The sequence below is a fragment of the Crassostrea angulata genome, chromosome 10 (assembly GCF_025612915.1).
Source record: "Crassostrea angulata isolate pt1a10 chromosome 10, ASM2561291v2, whole genome shotgun sequence".
Lineage (NCBI taxonomy): Eukaryota > Metazoa > Mollusca > Bivalvia > Ostreida > Ostreidae > Magallana > Magallana angulata.
This window is the reverse complement of record NC_069120.1, coordinates 509128-534919: the sequence shown is the minus strand read 5'-3', so window position 1 is coordinate 534919 and position 25792 is coordinate 509128. Positions and strand designations below refer to the sequence as shown.

Sequence of the window (25792 nt, the reverse complement as noted above, 5' to 3'; positions counted from 1 at the left end):
ATAATCAAGTAAGTCGTTGTTATATCTCTAACTTGTTAATATTTGTAAATAGTAAACATAGTTAAATGTCGTCATCTCTCAAGTAGGGGAAAGTTACCATTAACAACAAGAGGCCAAGGGGCCACACCGCGCACTGTACCATTGTAACTCTGATTAAAAAAAAAGCTCTAAGATATCAAATACAAAATATCTAGACAATTGAGAAGAGTAGACCTTAAAAAAATTTTCACGATTTTAACCACGTTTTTTGATGAAAAACACCGAGCCCCTTTGATCATTTCAGGTTTTGAGAAGATTAAAATGATTTTTCTCTAATTTTTTCATACGTAAAAATTTAACCCCCGTTGTAGCCTCATCCTACCCAATGGGGATCATGATTTACACTATCTGAGAAAATTCCACATTACTTTCAGTCTTTTTGGCCAAATGGTTATAAAGAAGATTTTTGTTTATTCATTCATATGTGAAACTTCAACCTTGTTGCAGCTATCCCTTGAAAATCAAGCCCGGGCCTTTTCACCCCCCCCCCCCTCTCCGGTAACAACAGGCATAAAAAATTCAAATGACCTTGCATTTTTATAAAACTGGGATAGTTAGACCTCTTACACATTGTTTTTCATTTCATAAAAAAAATCAGCTGTCGCGTGCGGGAACGCCCCAAAGTCAAAGAGCAATTTGGGAATTATTTTGCCTCAGCATACTGTTATGACACCTCTTGAATCCCCTTCACCGAAATATGTTTACCAAGTTTCGTTGAAATTGGTCCCCTGGTTCTGGAGATGAAGATGAAAATGTGAAATGTGAAAAGTTTATGATGATGACAACAATGATTGCTACAAAGACAGACCAACAAACTTTGAGAAAAGTTCATGTGAGCCTTTGGCTCAGGTGAGCTAAAAAGATTCAAAGGTCATAGTCAAAGATTACAAGAACAACATTAACAATTTAATGAAATCATGTAAACCAGCAATGGCCGTCTCTATGACTTAGCTAAGCAAGTGTACATTTGTTTTTTTAACAGTCATAATTTATTCACAGAAGAAATGAAAATATACAATTTCAATATTGAATTGTAAATTTATGAAGTTCGTGGTATCGAAACACAAATTTTCATTATGTACTAGTGTGTTAATCAATTTTTCAGTACAACTATCCTTGTTATAAAGAATTGTAAAAATGTACAAAGAAAAACTGAAATCAATTAATAATGTACATGTATAAATATTTACAAACCCCAGAATCTTAACCTATAAAATTCTAAACCAATAACAACAGACTAGATTTGATGATTTTATGCTTTATTCAATTAAGAATTCATTTACAAACAATATCAACAACTTTTTTTTTTAATTTTTAAAAACTACCCCACCCCCTATTCCTTTTTATTGTGCCTGCATTTGAACATTATTTTAAAATAAATTATTTATGAAGTACATGTATGAGTAAGTCCTTTAACAAGTATTTCTTATCAAATATAATATAGCTAAAATTAATGTAATGTTATCAACTACATCTTTAATTTAAAGAATAGCAAATGTATTTTTACATGGATAACTTTGTACACTTAAATTCACAATAATCCATACAGTGGGATGTGGATTTCTACAATGGAATCATTTTTTTCTCTGAAGATGATGATATAATTATAGTTTAAAGCTGTACACTCGTTAGATGATGTAGTTCATACTCCTATGATGACGTCTTCAATCAGCAGGTGCTTGCAATGCTCTGCTGAAGCCTATCCTAGTAATAAGTGACTGATGATGCTTCATTTGAACATGATGAAAAATTATATAATACAGAAAATACAGGCCGTCAACCTTTCAGAAACAAATAATATAGATTACCTAGAGTACAGTATTTACTACACCTGGATTTATTTCACAGTGGGTCAACCTGGAACCCTGGGGCTCTGACAATGACTATCATAGTTCACAGTTAAAACAAAAACAGTAGCAAGTATTAGTACCTCTAAAGTTCAAACAACATATAAAGGGACTGTAATAGAATTAGGTTCCTTCTTACAATACAAAAACCAACAGAAAATACACCAATAGACATCTGGCTGTTTCAGAGAGTTGAAAGATGATTTAGCACCAAATGATATTTACTTCAATAGTTTACACACAGGTATACAGACTTATTTTGGAAAATGCTGGTGAAATGATCTTTGTTGGAAGTGAAGGAGTTAACATGTACATCCAAATCCTGAATCCTCTCCCCCCTAAAAAGTTCAAATCAAGTATATACAATTCCCGTCCCCCCAAAAAGAGTTCTGAATCTGGTCCTAAAATAACCTTCACCAGAAGTACATGAACTTGGCCATCATTTGACCTTCCATCCATCATTCCAAAACATCTTTAGACAGACAGACAAACAGACTAAGAGACAGACAAAACTAACAATAATTTGTTCATACCTCACGAAGGGACATAATCCACTAAACTTGTTCATAAAGCACACAATCAAACAAAATAGAGTACATCAAACATGGTCAATACAATCAGAGGAGGAATTCTATTTAACTGACTTAAATATTACAATAAATTAAATATAACCACAGTCACAACAAATCAAAGTACAATGGACATTAACAGTCGACTTTCACACCCAGAAATCCTACTTCCAAGTTGTTTGGCACAGTGTAAAGCATGCAAAAAAAAGAACAACCAAGAATCAATTAAGGCAGGGAAAAAGATAACAAAATGAAAGATTCTGTAAATGATATGTAAAGATCAAGGACTAGTCAATTCTACAACATAATGTTGATAGACCTGTTACATAACTATATCGTGTGATATACATGTATATATATCAGGTGCATTTCAATTTATCAAGTTAAACAGGTTCCTTTATAATCACCCAGTACACTATGAAGGGTGCAAGTTTAACAGGTTCCATTCAGTCACAACAAAATCAACTGAAAAGCACTTAGTTTTGTATCACTAACTTTGTAATAAAAAAAAATCAAAGGAATTTCATAAAGTCTGTGGGATTCATAAAAAAAATAAATTTCAGGCTTAATTCAAGTGTAGAAATTTGTGTAATTTTATTCTGTTGATGATGGTTTCGATTTAAATGTGGAATGTAATTAATAATTAAATAACATATTTATACAATATACAGAAATTCCCAGTATTGACAACTACAAATATATAGGTAGATAGTCACTACAACAGTTCAGAATCGGTAGTCAAGCTCTCGTTGATTATTCCCCCTTCCCGCTCTTCCTGCGCAATCTTTGCTTTCTCAGGGGACGTATACGTCGCTATGGCCTTCACCCTCACTTCATCTGGCACATTTTCCACTGTGATCATTCTATTGTATGCCTTCCATTTACGACAGAGTCTGACATACATTTTGCACTGGACGTACATGAAAACGAGGCCCCCTGTAAAGCCGATGGCGACCACGATAAGTTTGGTCCAGAACGGCCAGTCTAACGCCCCTTGTTCTACCTCCTCCGTGGTTCTGTCGATTAGCACATACAGCGACCAGATGACACACGTGATGGCGATCACATGGAATGTCACAGAACACGTTATCTTGCGTCTCTCCACGGCGGACATCTGAAGTCTCTCCCACTGAAATATCAACATTCAGATCTGTTACTCATTTCAACCAATGTGTACACACATTTAATAAATTTTTCACTCCAAAATTGTTCACAAGAGCCCTGAAAATACTGGAACTTGGTGAAAAAATGTTAACTACACTGCCTATCAAAAACTGTACAAAATATTGACGAAATTAATCAAGCAAAGTTCACTTTATCACAAAGTACTTTTAAAAAAAAAATTTGTAAATTTTATTATGTTGACTTTCTGATTTAAACAGCTGTTTCATAAAATGTTTGTGAATAAACATCTATTTACCATCAAAGAACAAAATATGATATCTCCACATTATTTTAATCCATGTAGATACTGATTTACAATGACAGTTTTAAAAGCACCTAAATATCACATGCGTACCTTTCTGAATGGTTTGACTTTGGACGTCATCTTGTACTCGTATTTACAGAGCTCGCAGCATTCTTTGTCGGAGCTTTTGATCCACTTCTGTAGACACTCCTGGTGTACAAATTTCATGCTGCCGTCACAGAGGCAGGGCGCAATGAGGGGCGAGTCATCCTCGATCTCGCACACCTCACACTGACAAATCCGACAGCAGTCCTGGCCTGAGGACAGCATGGACAGACTGGTCTCACATCGCTCCGACAGCTTGGGGGTGGGGGAGTTCACATGGAGGGTCTCCTACAAAGCACACACTCAAATTAATTACAATATTTATAAATGAATAGTTAGGGAAGTTAACCAAGAGAGTTTCCTCACAAATCATACACACATTTTCTTTTGGGGGGGGGGGGGGGGAGGAGGGGGGAGCTCACAGAGAGGGTTTCCTAAAAATCATGCACAGATTAGTAACACTGGTTTGGGGTGAGGGATTTCACCTTTGTTATACAGAGTTTCCTGCAAATCCTTCTTGCATATATTACAACCATTGATGCAAGTATCAAAACATTATATATACACTGTGAACAGCAGGAATGATCAACATATGATAACTGGTCATTGTTTTCAAGGATCCAGCTATAAAATGCCTTATTTTTATAATTACCATTTGAATATTCCGTCTAATTACCGGTAATCATATCACGTATGAGTTCCAAATTAAAGCATGACAATGACATGGACAGAGTACAGATCATATGTAAGCTTCACTCTGCGACGAATATCTTTATAACTGTGAAATACCCACAGAAGTTTTTACTAGTTAAATTGCCTTTTAAATCACATTGGTTAAAACATGTCAAAACAAAATAATATGTACATACAAATATAAACAAAACCCTGGGGGATTAGACTCACGACCCCAAAAATTAAGCTGAAGATTTAATTACAGCTTTCTTTACATTCTGTGCTGTATGGGCATGATTTAACTACAATTCACAAAGTTTAAACCCCCAGAGAATGTGGCCTTAATTATTCAAGTTCCAGGATATATTTACTCAAACAAAAAAACAAAACAAAACAGCTAATGGCCGTTAGTAAAGTCCAATAAAGGAATGAATCTTGGTGATAATTCAGCCGAGAGTTTGATCATCAGAGTTTAATACTTACTATTGGAGAATAATGTAATCTTTCATCAAGAAGAATGCGATTAGAAGTCAAAGAAAACTGCATATAATAGACAGACATCACTGGCTTACAAATTACAAAGTTAATACGTATTAATATTCTCAAGCTCACTGGCTTCAACAAAAAGGAACATTTGATCACAGTCGAAATGGTCTAGAAATCTTTGAAAGACTTCCACAGCTATAAATCACAGACAATATACACCCTCTACCACACTCCACAGAATACTACATCAAAGGGGAGGAAGAGAGCGGAGGGAAGACTTCAGATTTAGGAGGCTTTTGAATGATTTTAATTTATGACTCCTCAATCAGAAAATATGATTAATTTTGCCACAAGTGGGTCAGTATAGATAACTCTTCAATGCAACTCTCAAACCAGACTGTTTGTGCATTGTGTTAATCTGCAGTCTTGTGTTGCATGAAGTCTTAATAACTTAATTATTCTGTGGTAATCGATATCAAACAACCATAGTATATGATTAATTGACAAATATGCAACCAAGTAAAAACTAGACAAAAATACTAACATACAATTATACTCAATGATTTGTGTATCATATACACAAGCTGTGCTATGATGTGACCATATATTAATAATTTTGACATGAAACATTCACCACTGGAATTGGATGAAAGGTGAGATACCTAGCGTTGTCGCAATCAACACTGACCGACAGATCGTAAAACCATCCAAAAATAACAACAAAACAACTTTACCAAAACACTCCATGTCAGTCTATTTATAGCACAGCCTATACTTGACAGAATACAGCTCCAGAATTAATGTCTTCCATTTATCTCTGTAAACTGATATATATATATTATTTAATTTCATAACTAGAAATTATCTAAAAATAAAGAATTATAATTATTACAGATGATAAAAGAAGATTCAATTAAAATAAAACTAAAAAATAACAATTACATGTACTTGATAAATATATCAAAGTTATCACTATGAGTATTCTATCTTAACTGTTAAATTTTTTTTTTTTTTTAAATTGGACCTATTTATTTTACTCGATACTTCTCTTGAGTAATACTATACATATAGTTTAACTACATAAACTTGTTCTGTACATACAGTAAAAAGGATATAATTTTTATGTCAGGAGTATTTGTGATAATAAAAGTCTTACCCCTTGTGTATACATAGAAACGTTACAATAAAAGATTTACCCCTGATGTGTACACAGGTACATAACAGTAAGTCTTACCCCAGGTGTGTACACAGGTACATAACAGTAAGTCTTACCCCACGTGTGTACACAGGTACATAACGGTAAGTCTTACCCAAGGTGTGTACACAAGTAAATAACAGTAAGTCTTACCCAAGGTGTGTACACAAGTAAATAACAGTAAGTCTTACCCAAGGTGTGTACACAAGTAAATAACAGTAAGTCTTACCCAAGGTGTGTACACAAGTAAATAACAGTAAGTCTTACCCCAGGTGTGTAAACAGGTACATAACAGTAAGTCTTACCCCCAGGTGTATAAACAGGTACATAACGGTAAGTCTTACCCCAGGTGTGTAAACAGGTACATAACAGTAAGTCTTACCCCAGGTGTGTACACAGGTACATAACAGTAAGTCTTACCCCAGGTGTGTACACAGGTACATAACAGTAAGTCTTACCCAAAGTGTGTAAACAGGTACATATCGGTAAGTCTTACCCCACGTGTGTAAACAGGTACATAACAGTAAAAGTCTTACCCCAGGTATGTACACAGGTACAAAAAAGTAAAAATTTTACACCAGGTGTGTGCACAGGTACATAACAGTAAAAGTCTTACCTAAAGTGTGAACATAGATACATTACAGTCTTACTTAAGATTTGTACACAGGTACATAACAGCATGTCTTACCACAGGTGTGTACACAGGTAGATCATAAAAGAAGTCTTACCCCAGGAGTGTCTATCACAATTTAAGCCTTATCCCAGGTGTGCACACAGGTAGATGCAATGATTGGACAGTGAGTGAAGTTTTGTACCTGCTATAACCACTGCCTGACAGAAGATATCAAAGTGCTCCATGCTTCCCCGATCACAGCCATTGTCGTCAGCTGAATGATGACACAGTCAGAAATTGAGAGAGGGTGTCAAGCCATTACTGATCTGACAGTGCAGGGTCCCTACAGAGAGCATGAATCAACAGGATGGGGAAATATTACCACAGTTCACATCTGACAATGTCAATCCTCCGAGTCGTCTTAAATCAGGGGACCGCCAGATCTGTGTCCCTCAGACGCCCTGAAAGTCTCTTACTAATAGCATGTATCAAGATGAACAAATGGACCAGCAGAAAGACAAATCCATGTCACGGGAAGATTCTAACTACATGCAATATCACAATGAACAGACAGATAGACAAACAAGATTGAGAAATCCATGTCATGGGGATATTCTTACTTATCGCTTGCATTCCAGTGAACAGATAGACAGACAGACAAATCCATGTCACGGGAATATTCTTACTTATAGCTTGTATTCCAGTGAACAGATAGACGTACAGACATACAGACAAATCCATGTCACGGGAATATTCTTACTTATAGCTTGTATTCCAGTGAACAGATAGACGTACAGACAGACAGACAAATCCATGTCACGGGAATATTCTTACTTATAGCTTGTATTCCAGTGAACAGATAGACGTACAGACAGACAGACAAATCCATGTCACGGGAATATTCTTACTTATAGCTTGTATTCCAGTGAACAGATAGACGTACAGACAGACAGACAAATCCATGTATCAGGAAGATTCTTACTGTTAGCTTGTTTCATAGTAAATACACAGACAAAACAACAGACAGACAGACAGACGGACAAACAGACAGACAGCTGGTTTGGGTTTTCATATGAGATGAGTTTTGGAGAATGATTTTCAAGTGATCTACCTGTACCCAGGTGAGACTGAGAACTACTAATAGGTGTAATGACCTTGACCTTAGAGGAGAAAACCACTGTCCAATGAGAAGCTAGGGCTGCCATATAATCAAAATGATCTTGAAGTTAGATATTCTCTTGATGTACAGTTAACAGGGGTAAATCTCCTGGACATGAATATTGTTTATATCATCCATGTTCTCAAAAAATAGAAAAAATTAACAGAATAAAACAAAATAAATAATACATCTCCCCTCACCCACCCCCATCACCCTAAAAACCCTCCAATAAAACAACAAAACAAAAAATCAGCAGAATATAAATTCTATGATTTAGAACAATTCTCAATAAGATCACATCAATCCTGCACATAAAGCAAAGGGACAACAAAAGGAATATTCAACATTCAATACCAGTATTAAACGGGAAAGTCTAGACAACAACACAAGGAATATTCAACATTCAATACCAGTATTAAACGGGAAAATCCAGAGGCATTTCATTAGCATTATGAGCATTATGAGCACTACACATAAAACTGAAATTAAGAAGGCTGAATGGTTGTGGTCAGTTTAAGACCATATCTATCTCCTTTAGATGAAGAGCTCTGTATAAATATATAAAAAGCTTACAAAATTTAAATTTTACTGATTTTAATTTTTTATTTTTTCTTTGCTATTTTTTTTCACCATGAACTAGTATACCTCATAGTATTATTTTGTTATTAAAACTATTAATAATAGTATATAGCTTTTATATATTAAATAGTTTATGGTCAAAAATACCATTTTTAAAAATTTTAAGATAAATTTGCTAAATTTATTATAGTTCAACCAGCCTCCTTAATTAACGGTAAATGAACAATTACTGCTTTTCAATTAAGTTCACTGTTCATAAATTAAAAAAATTCTGATCTTAGAATTACAAAGTCTGAAAAGACAACAAGAGAGAACTAAGTACTTGAGGACTCAATATTCAGAATTGTCCATGTTGCTGTTACCTGCTTTGGCTGATTAGATATATCCATGTTTCTCTGTCAGAAATCACTAATCTCAATGACCACTAATCAAACTCTACACCACAGATGATAATCTTATTGTGTGTCTTCTAGACAAAGGATTACACCTTTATGGCCGAGTCTGTGGATGCTGACCATAGTGAACCTCAACCCTGCAGGCTCCCCGATACCTGGCATTATATACCTGGATATAAAAGGTAAACAGCTCCGGCTCCCTGATACCTGGCATTATGAATGTAAAGGTAAACAGCTCAGGTGTCAGAGCGCCAGGTAACACACCCTCCATTACTGACCATACATCTCAGCCATCATCTTGTATGGATTGCATCATCACCAGGACTAGTCTGATGGTCTATGATTTCACATGTTATTCTATAGCACAATGGATTCATATTTAGAAACTTTTTTTTAGGTGGAGGGGAGGGGTAAGTGATTATTCCACATTAGAACAAATTCATTATCTCTCTCTCTCTCTCTCTCTCTCTCTCTCGGGGGGGGGGGGGTGATAGACTTCATGATCTTTGTATCTTAACAAGAAAAAGCTTTCTGTTTCATTAAATCATTACTTAGTTAATGAATAAATTTGTTTTGATGCACTAGTTGCTGACATATAGAGTCATATTTAAGGTAATAGAATCATTTGACATTTCCACTTCACAGTGTACATTATTAACAAACAACTGAATTACATTACTTATACTGGAACATGAAGTATTCATTTAATCTGCATCACCTTGCATATTATTCTTCAAAAAGTGATCCTTTTATGCCAGTGTTAATGGGATGCACATTTTCTGTTTGTAAGTATAGTGTATACCTGAGTTCCTATTTATCAACTGAAATTGCAGGTAAATTGCACATAAACATGAATATATTGCTTTGAAAATGAAATAATAAATGCATCAATTAATAACAAATGAAAGATTTCAAGAAATGGCATAAATATGAGGTCTACAGTCCCCATATCCAGTCCAATGCTATTCTGACTACGTAACCCCCTTTCCCCTCCTCTAGTTACCTTTTTCTTCAAACACCCTTGAGTGCATGCTGTTGTCTCAAATTTCATTGATTTGTTTTTTAAAATAACAATTTCACAAAAACAATGCCAGCACTCGACTGATCAGAGAAGTCAGAGAACCCACTGAGAGTATACCTGAATAAAAAACCCACTCCACAATTATTTTAGCAAGCTCTAAAAATAATATCTTCTTTATTTGATTGTTAACAAAATAGACAATTTTGTTGTATTAAGAGCGTTGTAGCAGTAATACTAAAATGAACTTAATTACAATCATATTTCTGCCTACTGGCATTGACGTAAATAATACTACACTTCATGTGGAAGAAAAAATCTGTAACCCAAATTCTGTTAGATGAAATATTATAAGAACTGAGGGCTTTAAAATGACAATATAATACAAAAGATTGAAACATTGGTTATGTCCTACGCTATGAAATTTAAAGCTGAACAATAAATATGAAATCAGTCATCAACCCATAGATTAGCATTGAACTATGCTTATTTAATGGACTATGCTTAATATCTAATAAAGAGCCCAAAATACCGGTAATTAATTTCAAGAGGCTGAGCTTGATCCTTAGGTTTAGAGCTGATTGTCTCAGAACATTGTCAGAAAGCCAGTTTGTATTCAAGTCAAAATTGAGAAAAAAACTTAAGCTTAGCAGGTTAAAATTCAAAAAGTGTGAGTGTGATTATTGATTCTTTTTACCGGAGCATTTCATTGCAAAAGGAGTTACCAGTAAATCTTTGTTTAAATCAATAGTTGGACCCTGACAGACCGTCCAATCAAAGTTCTTATCTACCAGTGTGTACCCCCCAAAACACAGAGAAGTGAGCCAGGGTTCAGACCAAGACGTATCAGTTCATTCAAATAAATCCTGCTACCCGGCCATTAGCGGCTATTGTCAGAGAGAAAAATTCCCCCCTACAGGGTTTATACAATCCCTCCAGACGGATGATTCTCAGTGAAATGAACAGGTCAAATTCATGAGAGGTTTCATGTAGACATCACGCAGATGCATGACATTAATGTTACTGAATCTCTGACAGAATTCATGTTCAAATCAATTGACATCAGACCTACTTGTCTACAATGTGGCTGCTGAGAGAAGTCTCAATTGATTAGACAATCATTTGAACTGGAGATGACCAAGGTATAAAGTCACCAGAACTTATCTGAGCATTTTGATGTGTGATTGTAGTTGCCATGTTGACCAAATTATAAAACTATCTAACTTATACCCCCTTCCCTCATCCCCACCCCCATCAATTATTTCCTATCAATGCAAATATTCAAAAGCAATGCTTCAAATCATGATCTATTTTTGTCCCATGGATTATTTCTAATTCAGAGCTTGGTTCACTGTGACAAGCCTAACCCACAAACTACCACATGTCTATATGTCCCCCATTACCGATCACCATTATCTCTATAAACTACTCCCCACCCTCCCCCCCCCATTCACTACCTAATCTTTTAATGCCATTGCCACATCTCTAAAAGACACCCCCCCCCCTCCCCCCCACTACCACATCTGTATATGCCAATCCCTTTAAATCATTGCCACCTCCGTAAATGCAACCTCCATTTACTATCGATCACATCTCTAACTGCCCTCCCCCCACCGCCCCCCCCCCCCCCCCCAAAAAAAAAAATCACTCCCCCATTTCTATATGGCACCCAAATCACTTCCACATCTCTATAGGCCATACCCACCCACACATTTACATTTGACAATCATCTCAAACCACCCCCTTCCCCCAATCACTTCCACATCTCTATTTGCGATAGCCACAGCTTTCATTTCTAAATACTTCTTAGCATTTTTTCCTATTTTTACATACAAAATGAACCTTTTTTATTTGGTCCCTTGATAGATTACGAAACTGGTTATAGTCTTAGAACAATGAATACCATTCTGCTCCTAGAACATTCTTACAAAGCCACAGGCAGTTGATTTATGGGTAGGATAGAACATGCTTGCACACAAAACAATAAAGTGATAGCAGACAGTGGCCTGGGAATACCACATCCTCCTTGTTGATGATTAAATTTAACAGACATCTAACAACTACTTGGAAACTCAGCATCTTCCTTTCTTCCCAACAAGTGAGTGCTATTCCAAAGCTAGGGTCAAAATAAAATTATTTTTTGTTTGGAATTGCCTTCCATCTTATTGAAATACCCCTGCTGATAAAATTTTATAAGCAAAAAATAAAGAATTTTTTTATATGGAGTTTTTTTCTCTTAATAAATAAAAAAAATTCCCCCCTCCCTCCTGGGTCTAGAGACCTCCAGTTGGTAATTCCAAATGATTTTTTTTTTTAAACTGGCCTAATGCAAAACAAATATAATTGAGTCTGTTTAAGATTTATAATCTCCACCTTATAACCTTATAGGTCTTGATATCAGCTCATATGTTACAAAAATTTATGTTTGGGAGGTTTGCCTGACTGGGGGGGGGGGGGGGGGGGGGGGGGGGGGGGGGGCATTTGTTATATTTACCTTGGCGGAGTCCTTCTTTTTGATTGGTGTGGGCTGGGGTTTTTTGGGAGGTTTGCCTGACTGTGGGACATTGTCCGAGGGATGGACAGCAATCTGTGTCAGGGGCATGGTGTTTATTCCACCATGCATGTCATCTCAGCATCTGTAATCAAAAAAAAAAGATTTGGACATAAATTCTATGTTTGCAGTAGGAAAGAGGTAAAAAGACTAGACTTTGAATCATACCCAGGACCCCTGTTTCACTAATATGGTGCTCTACAACCTATCTATACTTTATGGTGCAGCAACCATCTGACAAGAAAGGTAACTCTTACTAGTATCAAGGACCGAGCTAAGCTCTTCCTCTCAATTTATATCAAAGTTTGCAAGGCAATGAAATTGTTTGCATTTTTTAATATTTGTAAATATTTTTTATAAAAAAATATTGTCCCTATGGCAAAGTTTATACAGTAGTTTAAGTTGATGAGGAAATTTATAACATTAAAAAACAATTTTATCTAGATAAACTCCAGGTGAGATGACAGAGGAACAGGTAAACGTACTGTGACCACCTAGCTCACATTGACCAGGGACTTCTGACTGAGAGGAGAATGCTACCTACACAAAGGCACATTTATGATATCATTGTCACAAGCAGAGTTCAATCTTATTATGGAAACAAATTATATATTCCAATCAGGATAAGGCAATTACCAGTCATTGCAAAACTTGTATCATCTTCTACACAAACAAGAAATGGTTGTGAAACACTTATGCCCCTCTCCATTGAAGACCTCTGGGAAGAAAATGAAAGGAAACCGCAAATAATTGGAATTTTTTTAAGTCAAAGGGGCATAACTCTGTCAAAACTTCCCCAATCGTATAAAAAATCGTACTTGACCTAGATATTTACATGATATATATTTATATCAAATTTCATTTCAGTAGGTACAACCGCTGCAAAGAAAAATATGAATGTAAACAGCAAATAATTGGAATTTTTTGAAGTCCAAAGGACATAACTCTGTCAAAACTAGCTTTATAATCATACCCATAATAGTACTTGACCTAGATATTCTCATGATAAATCTGTATATTAAATTTCATTTCAATAGATGCAACCTCTGCGAAGAAAATGAACGGAACATGAGGATGGACAGCAGCAAACCAATATGCCCTCTCCCTTCTTTGAAGGTGGGCATAAAAAATTTAATCAACATTTAATTTACATTTACAGCTATATTTTGCACACAAAAAGTTCATTTCAAACAAAGAGATAAAAAATGTTTTAAATTAATTAAAACTAGGCTTTATCTTAAGCCAGTGGTTCAAATTGTGTTTATTAACTTAACGAGGCCGAGTACAGAACGAGTATGCACGCTTTCGTGCAGCGTTTCATTTGTATTGTGACGTCATCTTTTTGCTTGGTTGACGCCATGGCGTAATAGTTCCAACTGCAGATATTCAGCGAAATTTATTGAAAATAGCTCGTTTGATGCGTAAAATTAATGTTATTTTGTGGAATAAACATAAATGTTTCAAAGTATAAGCTATATTTGGGCTCGGGTTGAAAACGTGAAGAGGGTTCAGCAAGCCTAGCCCTCTGTCACGTTTTCTTAACCCGCCTAAATATAGCTTAATTCATATATTTCAAGACTTTATAATATTGACCCTTAATATGTGATGTTATATATTTATTTATTACTTAAATATGTCTAAATGTTTTAATAATACTATAAAGATCACCATTTCCGCCTTTGTCAAATAAAATTAGCCATTATCTGACAAATCTGGGAAATTGGACATGCAAAAATCAACTTTGATAAGACCCCTGGATCAAACCACAAGGTAAAAGGTTTTTTTTATTTGACCATTTGATGCCTTTTAGCAATAACTTTAATATGTAGAACAGAAAAAGAAATCCCTAGGGCAGAGGTTTTAAAAAAATGTAAAAAATGTACAAAATTGATACATTTCAAGCAAAATCCCATAGGGTCCTATGTTAAAAATTAACAAACTTTGAGATGACCCCCTAAACAAACGGTGTGGTAAATGTCTTATTTTTTTATCTTAAAATAATAATTATATCAGTAGAAATTCATGTAAAAAATTTTATTCAAAAATCTAGGGCAGAACAAATTAGACCCGGCCTCGTTAATAAAAATTCCGGATATTAGACAAAAACTGCAGATTTGCCACAAAATTTTGGTTCTAAATTAAAAGAAATTTATAGCATTAAATGATTTTTAAAAAACCAATATCATGGTGGCTAAAAAGAAAAAATATTCCAAAACTGTAAAATGTGTGACAACCAAGTTTACTTTTGTTCATAATTAAAAGAAAATCGGAAAACAAAACATTTTTTTTTTTGTGTATACTTACAATATGATGAAGTTTTATTCCTTTCTAAGGTAAAATATCCTTAACGTCATTTTCTAAACTTTTTCACTTCCTTATCGGAGATAAAAATTCTATGCCGAATAAATACAGTTCTTAAAACTTCAATCTGTCGGAGATAATTTATGCTAAATATCGACCAACCTTTACCAAGACAGGAGCAATATCTAGTGATTTAACATTTAAAGTACACAACATAAAAATGTAAGGCAATAAAAAAATGTGTTTGGCTCCAAATCATGAACTTTTACTGCCAATAAACCTGAAGGGAGACTGGTGCATTTAAAGTCACGTTAATATATCTTTAATTCAGCAAGAATTAGGACCACAACATATAGATAAGTCTGACGGGTCAGATTCCGAGCTTTTTAAACTCAGGACAATGGCAGAGGATAACACCGTTAACGCCAGGGAAACTGAGTATTAATACTTCAATTTTGAATCTCAAATTTCCCAGGTATATTTAATACATTCAATATTGATAATGATAATCTGTGTAATAGTGTACAAATAACCTTTGTCTGACAGCAATTCAATACCTTGGATTAATTAGAAAAAAAATTGCTTTGAAGAACATTGAACCACATCTTTGGTTTTTTGTCTTACAGTATACCGGTAGATATTTATGAAGACTTTTTCACAGGATGAGGCCGAATATAACAAATCGAAATATCATGACTCTCTACTCTTGAAATCTTATTTCATCAAAATAATACAAGGGAAAACAAATACCGTTTGAAATACATTATACTTTGTTGACACTGAGAAAACAGTTCAGTGTAGAATACTTCCAACAAGTTATGCAAGTGCAGTTATTTACCTGCATAAATTTCTTTAAATGATCCCAGCATTAAAATATTTCAATGAATTCTGTCCCTGCCTCAAAGATAATGTCTCTGGATCAATATTATGATATAGATTTTCATAAGACACCTTTATAAATGGCTGAATCAAAATCTTTAGATGAACCAGGAGAAAGGGCAGACTGAAGCGTTACAAAACACAAACAATTATACATAATTCAAGCACATGAAATTGAATTTCATCAAAATCATTTTTACCATCAACCTGTCGATAAAGCATGCGAGTTTTAATGGAATAGTAACAATTTGCTTTTTTAATAATTCAAAACCTTCAGAACATTCTTTTTTTTATCATTTATTCTCCTTGAGTTAGACTGATCATTGGGACTGTGTGTACGTACAAAAGAAATTTCAAATAACAATCAAATCTATAAATTAGCTACCCAATGTTTTAACTTAATGGATTCCAGCAATAGTAATACACACTTATGCATAAATCTTTCAGTTTGAAGATCATTCCATGAGACTGAAATATTTATGACTTTGTTTGACCCCAAGTTCTCTTCTCTGCATGGATAGGAATGAACTGCATGGTTTGTAAGAAAATTAAACAATATCAACTACTTATTCGAGAGCTTTTTTCGACAGAACATTCCCCATGATTCAAATTTAGATTATATAACACATGGAGGATGATTTGAAACACTCGGAGACTTCAGTAGCTTAAACGACCTCAGATATATAGGACAGATCATCAGCTATCTGATGAAACAAAAATCAAGGTCCAATGAGGTTTGGATTCCAACTACAAGACCAGCTTAACTTTTAGACCTGTTTCCTTTAATTCTTGTTGGAGTCTGCTTCTGTCAAAGATGAACCTACACGACCAGGTCCCATTCATCAGACTTTCCCAGGTAATAAAGATAAATATCCTACTGAGAATAAAGCTCATTTTGTACTATTTACAGAATTCTTTCCTCTCAGATAGGTTGTGAAAATCTTTTTCAACATTTATTGTTCCTTTCATAGCAATCCAAATAACCACTTCGTATCTTAACAAATCAACATAATTTTCCTCCACTTGAAAAAATGTTTTCAACCAGAAAAGTTGACCCTCCTTCTGAGCAATGCTAACAGTTTCAATCTTTGCAAAGTTATACATTTATAATGCTGCTCTCTCAAAGCGTTGAGAACTTTTTACCCCTGATTACATCAATTAAACTACAAGTACTTTTGAATTTTGATAAAACTTGAATGTAACAATGTAGCATGCCATAATTTGGGAAATACGTGTCAAATGCAGCATCCAATTTAGTTCATTAAGAGCAAATGCATTGGTCACAGTGTTCCTGAAATGTTTAATGTCAACCATGTTTTTGCCCATTTAACTTTTGCCTCAATTTGTCTTCAATGTTATAAATTTTTCAGCTTCATATATTGAAATGATGCATGGATTTAAAAAGCGTGAAATATTTGAATTCAAAAAAGTAACTATGGAAAATTATAATACAGTTGTCAATAACCCTGTTTACAGGGGAAATTAACAAAGGGTTACATGTTGAAGTCTATAATATTTATATGGATTACAGCTTCAGGTGAAACGTGAAAGAAAACTAGCTTTGGAAACAGTTGATTTTGAAACATGGATCTTAAAAAAGAAAAAGATTCGGTCTGAGTCCCCTATCCTGAGGTTTGCTTACTTTGGAGGTTCCTGTGTCTCCAGCCCATTTAACTTTCAGAGACTTCCGATGGATCAAAATAGTTTCTTCATGTCAAAAACAGCTCAGAGATAATGACTGGGTTTTTTTCCTGCTTGGAAACATTTACAGATTATGATAGTTTCTTCTAACACTGGTGCGTTAAGGTCCCATTCAAGGATTGAACTACCTCTTTAGTCAGAAACTGCAGCCATTGTGAAATTGTTTTTTCCTTCTGAAGCCATTCATGGATTGAGAATCCTCAACCTTGTCTTCCATTTAGGTTAGTTGTTTTCTATGAGCATCATAAAACAGTAGCAGTAATTACAGCTTGTACTGTAGATGGGGAGATCTACGAACAACCACTGGTATCACTTCCTGTGATCGTAAAAACCTTCAGCTTACACACGAACACACCAACAGAATCCAACTGTTCACATCATGTAATATCAAGGCATCTCTCTTTGATCAATAGGAAACAGTGGGCTGTTCATCAATTCCCGATACAATACAATATCATACTGTTATAATCATCATAGGCCAAACTCAGTAAAGAAAATCAATACACAAGCAAACTTGGGTTATATATCATTATTCAAAACTGTATACAGTCAACTAATCAGACGGTTTCTTCCAATTCTGCTGGGGTTACTACACATGCAATTGCATTCATTCCGTCTGGGTTTTTTTTACAGTGTCAGTTAAGATTTAGTAAATAGCCTGTGAAATGGTTTGACTATGGTCTAAACCTGTGGTGTCTCGTACACTGTCTAATTCCAGTGTCTAGTACACTAGCATCTATAAATGTTTTGTAGTGTCAATCAGAGAGTCTATTGCAATGTCTAGTTGTGTCTGTTAGTGTCTATAAATAAAGCATCTATTGCATGTTCTAGTTGTGTTTTTGTGTTTAGTGTGCCTGCTATTGGTTGTTTTAATGTCTGTAAATACAATGGCTCCTGTCTATTGCAGTGTCTAACTGCGTCTAATGCAGTAAAAAGTAATGTGTATTACATTGTATAGTATCTCACACTTTTAATTTGTGCAGTAGTCTAATAGCATCTTGTAGGGTCTGTGACAATGACTTGTAGTGTGTGTTACAATGACTTGTAGTGTGTGTTCAATTACTTGTAGTGTGTGTTACAATGACTTGTAGGGTCTGTTACAATGACTTGTAGTGTGTGTTACAATGACTTGTAGTGTGTGTTACAATGACTTGTAGGGTCTGTTACAATGACTTGTAGTGTGTGTTACAATGACTTGTAGTGTGTGTTACAATGACTTGTAGGGTCTGTTACAATGACTTGTAGTGTGTGTTACAATGACTTGTAGTGTGTGTTACAATGACTTGTAGGGTCTGTTACAATGACTTGTAGTGTGTGTTACAATGACTTGTAGTGTCTGTTACAATGACTTGTAGTGTGTGTTACAATGACTTGTAGTGTCTGTTACAATGACTTGTAGGGTCTGTTACAATGACTTGTAGGGTCTGTTACAATGACTTGTAGTGTCTGTTACAATGACTTGTTGGGTCTGTTACAATGACTTGTTGAGTTTCTTACAATGTTTTGCTGTGTCTGTTCAATGACTTGTAGGGTCTGTTACAATGACTTGTTGGGTCTGTTACAATGACTTGTAGGGTTTCTTGCAATGTTTTGTTGTGTCTGTTCAATGACTTGAAAAGTCTGTTACAATTACTTGTAGGGTCTGTAACAATGACTTTTTGGGTTTGTTACAATAACTTGTAGGGTTTCTTACAATGTTTTGTTGTGTCTGTTCAATGACTTGTTGGGTCTGTTACAATGACTTGTAGTGTCTGTTCAAGGACTTGTATGGTCTGTTATAATGACTTGTACTGTCTGTTACAGTGACTTGTAGAGTCTGTAACAATGACTTGTAGCATCTGTTACAATGACTTACAGGGTCTTTTACAACTTGTAGGATTTGAAACAATGACTCGTTGGGTTTATAACAATGACTTGCATGGTCTGTTAAAATGATTTGTGGCATTTGTTACAACTATTTCTTGAATCTGTTACAGTTTCAGTATGCAACAGTGTTTTAGGTTCAGTATCTGTTGTATGCCATAGTGAGTAATGCAGGAAAATTAAGACCACAGACTAAGGTCACAAACTATTGCTTCAGACCATAGCAGCAGACTAATGCTACAGAATAATGCCATAAATCATTTTGACCACAGAAAATTCACAGAAAAACCTGACTGACAAATACCACAGAGAAAATCCACAGACTAATACTACAGACTCACTGTGACCACAGACTAATTCCATACACTCACTGTGACCACAGACTAATTCCATACACTCACTGAAACCACAGACTAATTCCATAGACTCACTGTGACCACAGACTAATTCCATACACTCACTGTGACCACAGACTAATTCCATAGACTCACTGTGACTACAGACTAATTCCATACACTCACTGAAACCACAGACTAATTCCTTAGACTCGCTGTGACCACAGACTAATTCCATAGACTCACTGTAACCACAGACTAATTCTATAGACTCACTGAAACCACAGACTTATTCCATACACTCACTGTGACCACAGGCTAATTCCATAGACTCGCTGTGACCACAGACTAATTCCATAGACTCGCTGTGACCACAGACTAATTCCATAGACTCACTGTAACCACAGACTAATTCTATAGACTCACTGTGACCTTAGACTATAGACTCACTGTAACCACAGACTAATTCCATAGACTCACTGTCTCCACAGACTAATTCTATAGACTCACTGTGACCACAGACTAATTCTATAGACTCGCTGTGACCACAGACTAATTCTATAGACTCACTGAAACCACAGACTAATTCCATAGACTCGCTGTGACCACAGACTAATTCCATAGACTCACTGTGACCACAGACTAATTCTATAGACTCACTGTGACCACAGACTAATTCCATAGACTCACTGTGACCACAGACTAATTACATAGACTCACTGTAACCACAGACTAATTCCATAGACTCACTGTGACCACAGACTAATTACATAGACTCGCTGTGACCACAGACTAATTCCATAGATTCACTGTAACCACAGACTAATTCTATAGACTCACTGTGACCACAGACTATTTCCATAGACTGATACACCAGAGTTTAACCACCCACTAATTCCACAGTGTAAACCACACACTAATACCACTGAGTAAAACCACAGTCTTATACTATTATAATAGACTACTTATGCCAATGGCTAATACATGTAGTTTTTAATACATGTATTAGTGATTTACACAGCAATGAGAAGTTGAGACTTGTTGGACAGACATACACTCATGCTTTAACTATCAATGAATGAAAGCAGCATACTTATACATTACACATTTTGCTTTATGCTTTACATCTTAAACTTACTTGGAACTGGATAGAATGTTCTATCGTTAAAATGACAGATATCCTATAGACCCTGTCTAACGATAGAATTTGTCCCCTAGACTCAATTCATAGCAAATGAAAATAAATATATTGCATTGTATCTTGCATTCATTTTCTGATGGTCTAAAATACCTATACTGTTGCTATTTCATAGTCCCATTTTACCACATTCATTATTTTTGCAATGAAATCACAACTGCGGTTTTAACATCTGGTTTGAAAATTTGCTGTTTACATCGCCATGTAAGTGATAAAATCCAAGACATTTCGTGAGATTTCCAGCAAAACGGCAGGCATGTTCAAATGCAGAAAAAAGTGTGTTACCAAAATGCCCTGATAAGGTCCACTTAATCAATATTTTGTGGACTTGACTAGTAATAACTACATAATAAAATCATATAAATGTTCAAAAATGGTTTGTAATGTATATTTATTCATTTTTCCCCTACAGATTATTTTTAACAAACTTGAAATTGATGCGAAGCAGATCCATTTTGCAGCTGCTACATTGCGAGTATTTGGGACAAATTCTAACTGTGACCTGAGTGTAGCCTTTCCAATTTAGATCATGAAACATATTAAATTTCCTGTTATAATGTAAAATTCACTTTGATTAGGCAGGGAGCTAGCTCTCTAGAATTTCAAAATCTAAAATTTAAATCTCAGGGTTTCTTGAATAATTATATCTATTTCATTATTCCCTTTTGTATTAGAATTAATATAAATATATAGGCCCTAATTCTTTTGTCTCTCCTTGAATTTATGGTGTAAAGACCAGTTAACTCTTAAATAGATATCATTGAATTTTGAATTTGGTAGGAGATTAAAAAAAAATTTATTTCAGATATTGTCAATAAAGTACTTAATATGAATAATAAAACAGTTCATTAATATGTAATAACAAGTCATTTACTGGGCTTAGGATGAAACATTTACACCTGTTTTGTGTTCTCGATAGACTCCCTATTGTACCTGTGCCTGTATAACATCAATACATCTTACTCTTTAACTTAAAATAATCTATACATTGAGTCTAATTCTATTTAACTTTTAGAATGAAACATCGATTTATTACTGGTAAATTCTTAATACACTGATCATTCAAATAAGATTGGTTGCCGTGACTATAATGTTTTAGTCATACAATACATAACATCCTAACACGACTCCCCCGTGTTGAACACTCGTATAAACAAAGCAATACATGCATAATGAAATCCGACATTTGTTTTCTTCAATTTTCAGCAACTTTTCTTCCGAAACGAGATATGATATTTAACACGTCATGGTTCAATGAGTTTCTTACCGTTTTCACCGATTATCTGTGGTTGTTAGGTAACGCATACTAATTTGTAAGAATGTGGCCAGGATCTCATCTTTATTCACCTGTCTACATTTTATCTACCTGTGCTCGACTGTCAAGGCCATCTTCTGACGTCAAAACAAAAACAGCGCTACCTAGAAAGAACTGCAACTCTTCGCAATTTTTAAACCAAGGAACAGTAACTCTTAATACACTAAAAAAGGGGGGGGGGGGGGGGGGGTATTAAAACTTACAAGTCAATGTACACTTAAAATGACCCATTTAAGTGGACAAACGTTCAATTTCAACTTATTGCGATTTGCAAAATAATTGACAAACAAGCATTTTCGTAGCATCGCAAAAAATCTCATATAACCAACAACAAAAAAGGGGGAGAGAAAGAAACACTCGTATTTTTTCAATCAGAATTTTAAACAGAAGGGATGGATGATTTTCTTTCAATGCATATAATGGTACATGTATTTATTATCTTTAAAGCAGTTTTAAGAGAAAAATGACCTTGCCATAAGATGTGGGGGAACTTACCGGTAGATCGATATGTAATAGATGTAGATGTAATTCTAACAGTATAGAGGATGAAACTCATTTTTAAAAAAAAAAATGATTACCAAGGAAAATAAAAATTTCGGTTGATTAAAAGCAAATTTCCAAATTTTTCAGCTTTCAATAATGAACAAAAGCTTTTTTGGTTACTGAATATTGATGACAAGGAAAATCTCCAGGAAATTTTTCAGCTTTCAATAATGAACAGAAACTTTTTTGGTTACAGAATATTGACGACAAGGAAATTCTTAATGTTGTGGGCTTTATAAATGATATCATGCTATAGTAGTCATACATGCACTGTATTCCTGTTAATGAAATGGTACAATATTGTTGGAATTAACAATGTCATTTTCATTGGCATATCATTCTCTTGTGATTGTAAATTGTAAATGGATTCTAAATTAGAATTGAAATAAATGTTCTGCACTGTAGGTCTATATAATTTGTTGCTCGAAATAAAAAAAAAGTGTGAATCTAAAAGGTCTTGATAATCGTATGCAGAATATGCGCAGAAATGCACACTATATACGCTGTAATTTCCGTACGTATCAACCCATATATAAGCACGGTAAGCTAGTACGTATACACTTCTCTCTGTACAGCCAATGTCAATAACCCACGGATGATCGTCATTCACATTGATTCTCTCTAAGAAGCTTGGGTTTTAACGATGCTGTGCGGTAAAAAAAAATAAACTTACTCTAATTCATCGCGCATTTCGAATTTAACGGAAAATGTTTTCAACAACATCCTTCTCAATAGATATATAAAGTGATGCTCATTGCTGCTTGTGTAGACTTCAATCAGAAATTTGATTAGTAGATTTTAAAACTGTTGGACAGTCAGCTTAATTTGTTCAATGTGTCTACAGCAGGTGTACGTCAAATTAGTACACGCGAATGCATTCATATGGATGTGTATTTATATATACAGACAAACACTGTCTATTATTGACCATTTACCAACCACCAGTACACGCCATTAAACGCATTGATGTTCAAATAACTGAACTTTAAGATAAATAAATAAATCAAATAGATTATAGAGATTTTTATTCATAAAAAGAATCACAGAATTATTTCAGTTCTGCTGCGTTTTACTCCGTGTCCGGTGATATCTGTAGAACTGACTGGAGTTGGATTCTCCTGAATCTACCATGCGCCTCGCTGACCAAGCTTTGTCTTCCTGCTGTCTGTACACCTTTGTCCAATAGAAGTCACTGGAAAATTCATATACATTGTATGTTTGAAATACATGTAGTGGATCTTTGATTCATTTCACCCGTACATGTATAACGTATTTATTTATATAACAGGCACGCTATGACCCCCCCCCCCCCCCAACCGTAGCATTTTCAAGGTTTTTGAAAAGTTGCAAAAATATTTTTTTGTGCTTGTCAAGATTTTTAGAATGAGTCTGCCCCCCCCCCCCCCCCCCCACACACACATTAAAAACGATGCTACGTGCCTGTATAAAATTTTAAAAGGCAATTAATTCAAACAACACGTTTATTTCAAGTTTTTTAAAAATTTTACCATTATATTATTTTTTTGTCGACTAATTACAAAAGTTAAATCGATGTCATTGTAAGTACTGTCTCTCAAATTAATGTACTTGAATAAATATAAATCTTTACTCACCCTTTGGTTTTTGATGCGGATTTAATGCTTTTCTTCGGCTCCTGACACCCTGTGTGTGAAATGTTTGCTGTACGTGAAAAGCTACTGTTTAACAACCTGTCTCTTGAGATCACATGAATCTGTTTGCAAACGTAACACTCAAAACCCAGAAACATGTTGACATCACCGCTCTCTGGCGAGCCTGAAGGATGGCTTTGCCATTTACGTTCACGTAAATGGTTTACCAGGAAAGAGTTTGTTATCCCTCCATTTAATTTATGCTTCAAGAACTCTTCATACTTCTTATCATTTTCATTTAAGAAGTGAATGTAGTTTGCTAAATCTTCTGGAGACTCGAAATCTTGAGCCACAATGACACTGTTATTATTTGGCATCCAGTCCTGAACAACTGGTGAGCCGAGATAAATCGGAATGGATCCCACATGCAGAGCTCGCATCAATTTTTCTGTCATGTAATCTCTGCAGATTGCATTTTCAAAGGCAATGTGAAATTTATAATGAGCGATGAAATCTAGGAATTCCTCGGCTTCAAATGAATCTTCCGCTGTCCTCATAGACTCTGGGAGGTCTTTGTTATGAAGACATTTTCCATAAGAATCAACAGCGACGTACTTCATCAACTGTTGGACATATGTGTCCCTGTCAGATGCTACATTGGAGTGGGATTGTATGTACAGGACAGGTGCATATCCTTGCTCTCTTATTTTCCTATTTTTGTCTTCAGTAGACACAGGTTTTCTGTCGGTCAAATAATTTAGAGAATATATATTTTGACTTGTCAGGGGATAGTCTGACTCCCTCCTGAACGTAGCAGTGAAATTAAACAACTCCACAAAAGCAGCGTGAGACAACATGTAGTTATTCATAGGTGATTCTTCGTGAATCAAATTCCACAGATGATCCACTTTCCTTGGCAATGGAAGATCATCTGGATAAACACTAGATCCATAAAATATGATTGCTTTGGTTCTTGGATCATCTAGATGATATCTCTCAGAGGATGCCAGGCACATGCTCCCTCCACCGCAATTAATGTAATGTAAAGTGGGCGTGTCATCATGTGGGCATACGTTTTTCCACCACCAGAGTATGACTGGGAAATCATAAGTAGACGGGTCGGTGAAGATCAAATGAAATAAAACAATGATGTATCCCAGTAAATTAAACACGTGCAAATAAGACACATCGTCCACTGATCCTTTTGCTGATATAAAATTCATTATTTTGCCCAGATCATTCTTCTTTGAAGTAAAATTACCATAAAATCCAAAGAAAACACAAATTCCGTATATTTACTGTTCCGTACGACATTTAGTTTTGTTTTTAAAGGAGCAAAACAGTGATTGTTCGTATATTTTCTTTCGTCTTCGAACTCTGCGTAATTTCATTGTTGACGGAAGCAACAGGT

At 35.1% G+C, this 25792-nt stretch overlaps 2 protein-coding genes across 5 annotated transcripts; both read right to left on the bottom strand.

Moving 5' to 3' along the window:
- Positions 1-1281: 1281 nt before the first annotated feature.
- Positions 1282-22315, bottom strand: LOC128164395 (E3 ubiquitin-protein ligase MARCHF1-like). 4 transcript variants are annotated; one of them, XM_052828188.1, is made up of 4 exons: positions 22181-22315; positions 12580-12721; positions 3975-4256; positions 1282-3584 (listed from the first exon to the last, which is right to left on the bottom strand). In XM_052828188.1, exons 2-4 carry the CDS (start codon positions 12706-12708, stop codon positions 3171-3173), a joined length of 825 nt encoding a protein of 274 aa, XP_052684148.1. In that variant the 5' UTR covers positions 12709-12721; positions 22181-22315; the 3' UTR covers positions 1282-3170. The 4 variants fall into 4 exon arrangements, with proteins under 4 accessions (XP_052684148.1, XP_052684149.1, XP_052684150.1 ...); XM_052828189.1 differs by lacking the exon at positions 22181-22315 and adding an exon at positions 14941-15097; XM_052828190.1 differs by lacking the exons at positions 12580-12721; positions 22181-22315 and adding an exon at positions 9035-9420.
- Positions 22316-23781: 1466 nt separating this feature from the next.
- LOC128166554 (alpha-(1,3)-fucosyltransferase 11-like) lies at positions 23782-25787 on the bottom strand. The gene is made up of 2 exons (XM_052831802.1): positions 24385-25787; positions 23782-23963 (listed from the first exon to the last, which is right to left on the bottom strand). Exons 1-2 carry the CDS (start codon positions 25602-25604, stop codon positions 23825-23827), a joined length of 1359 nt encoding a protein of 452 aa, XP_052687762.1. The 5' UTR covers positions 25605-25787; the 3' UTR covers positions 23782-23824.
- Between the last annotated feature and the right edge of the window lie 5 nt (positions 25788-25792).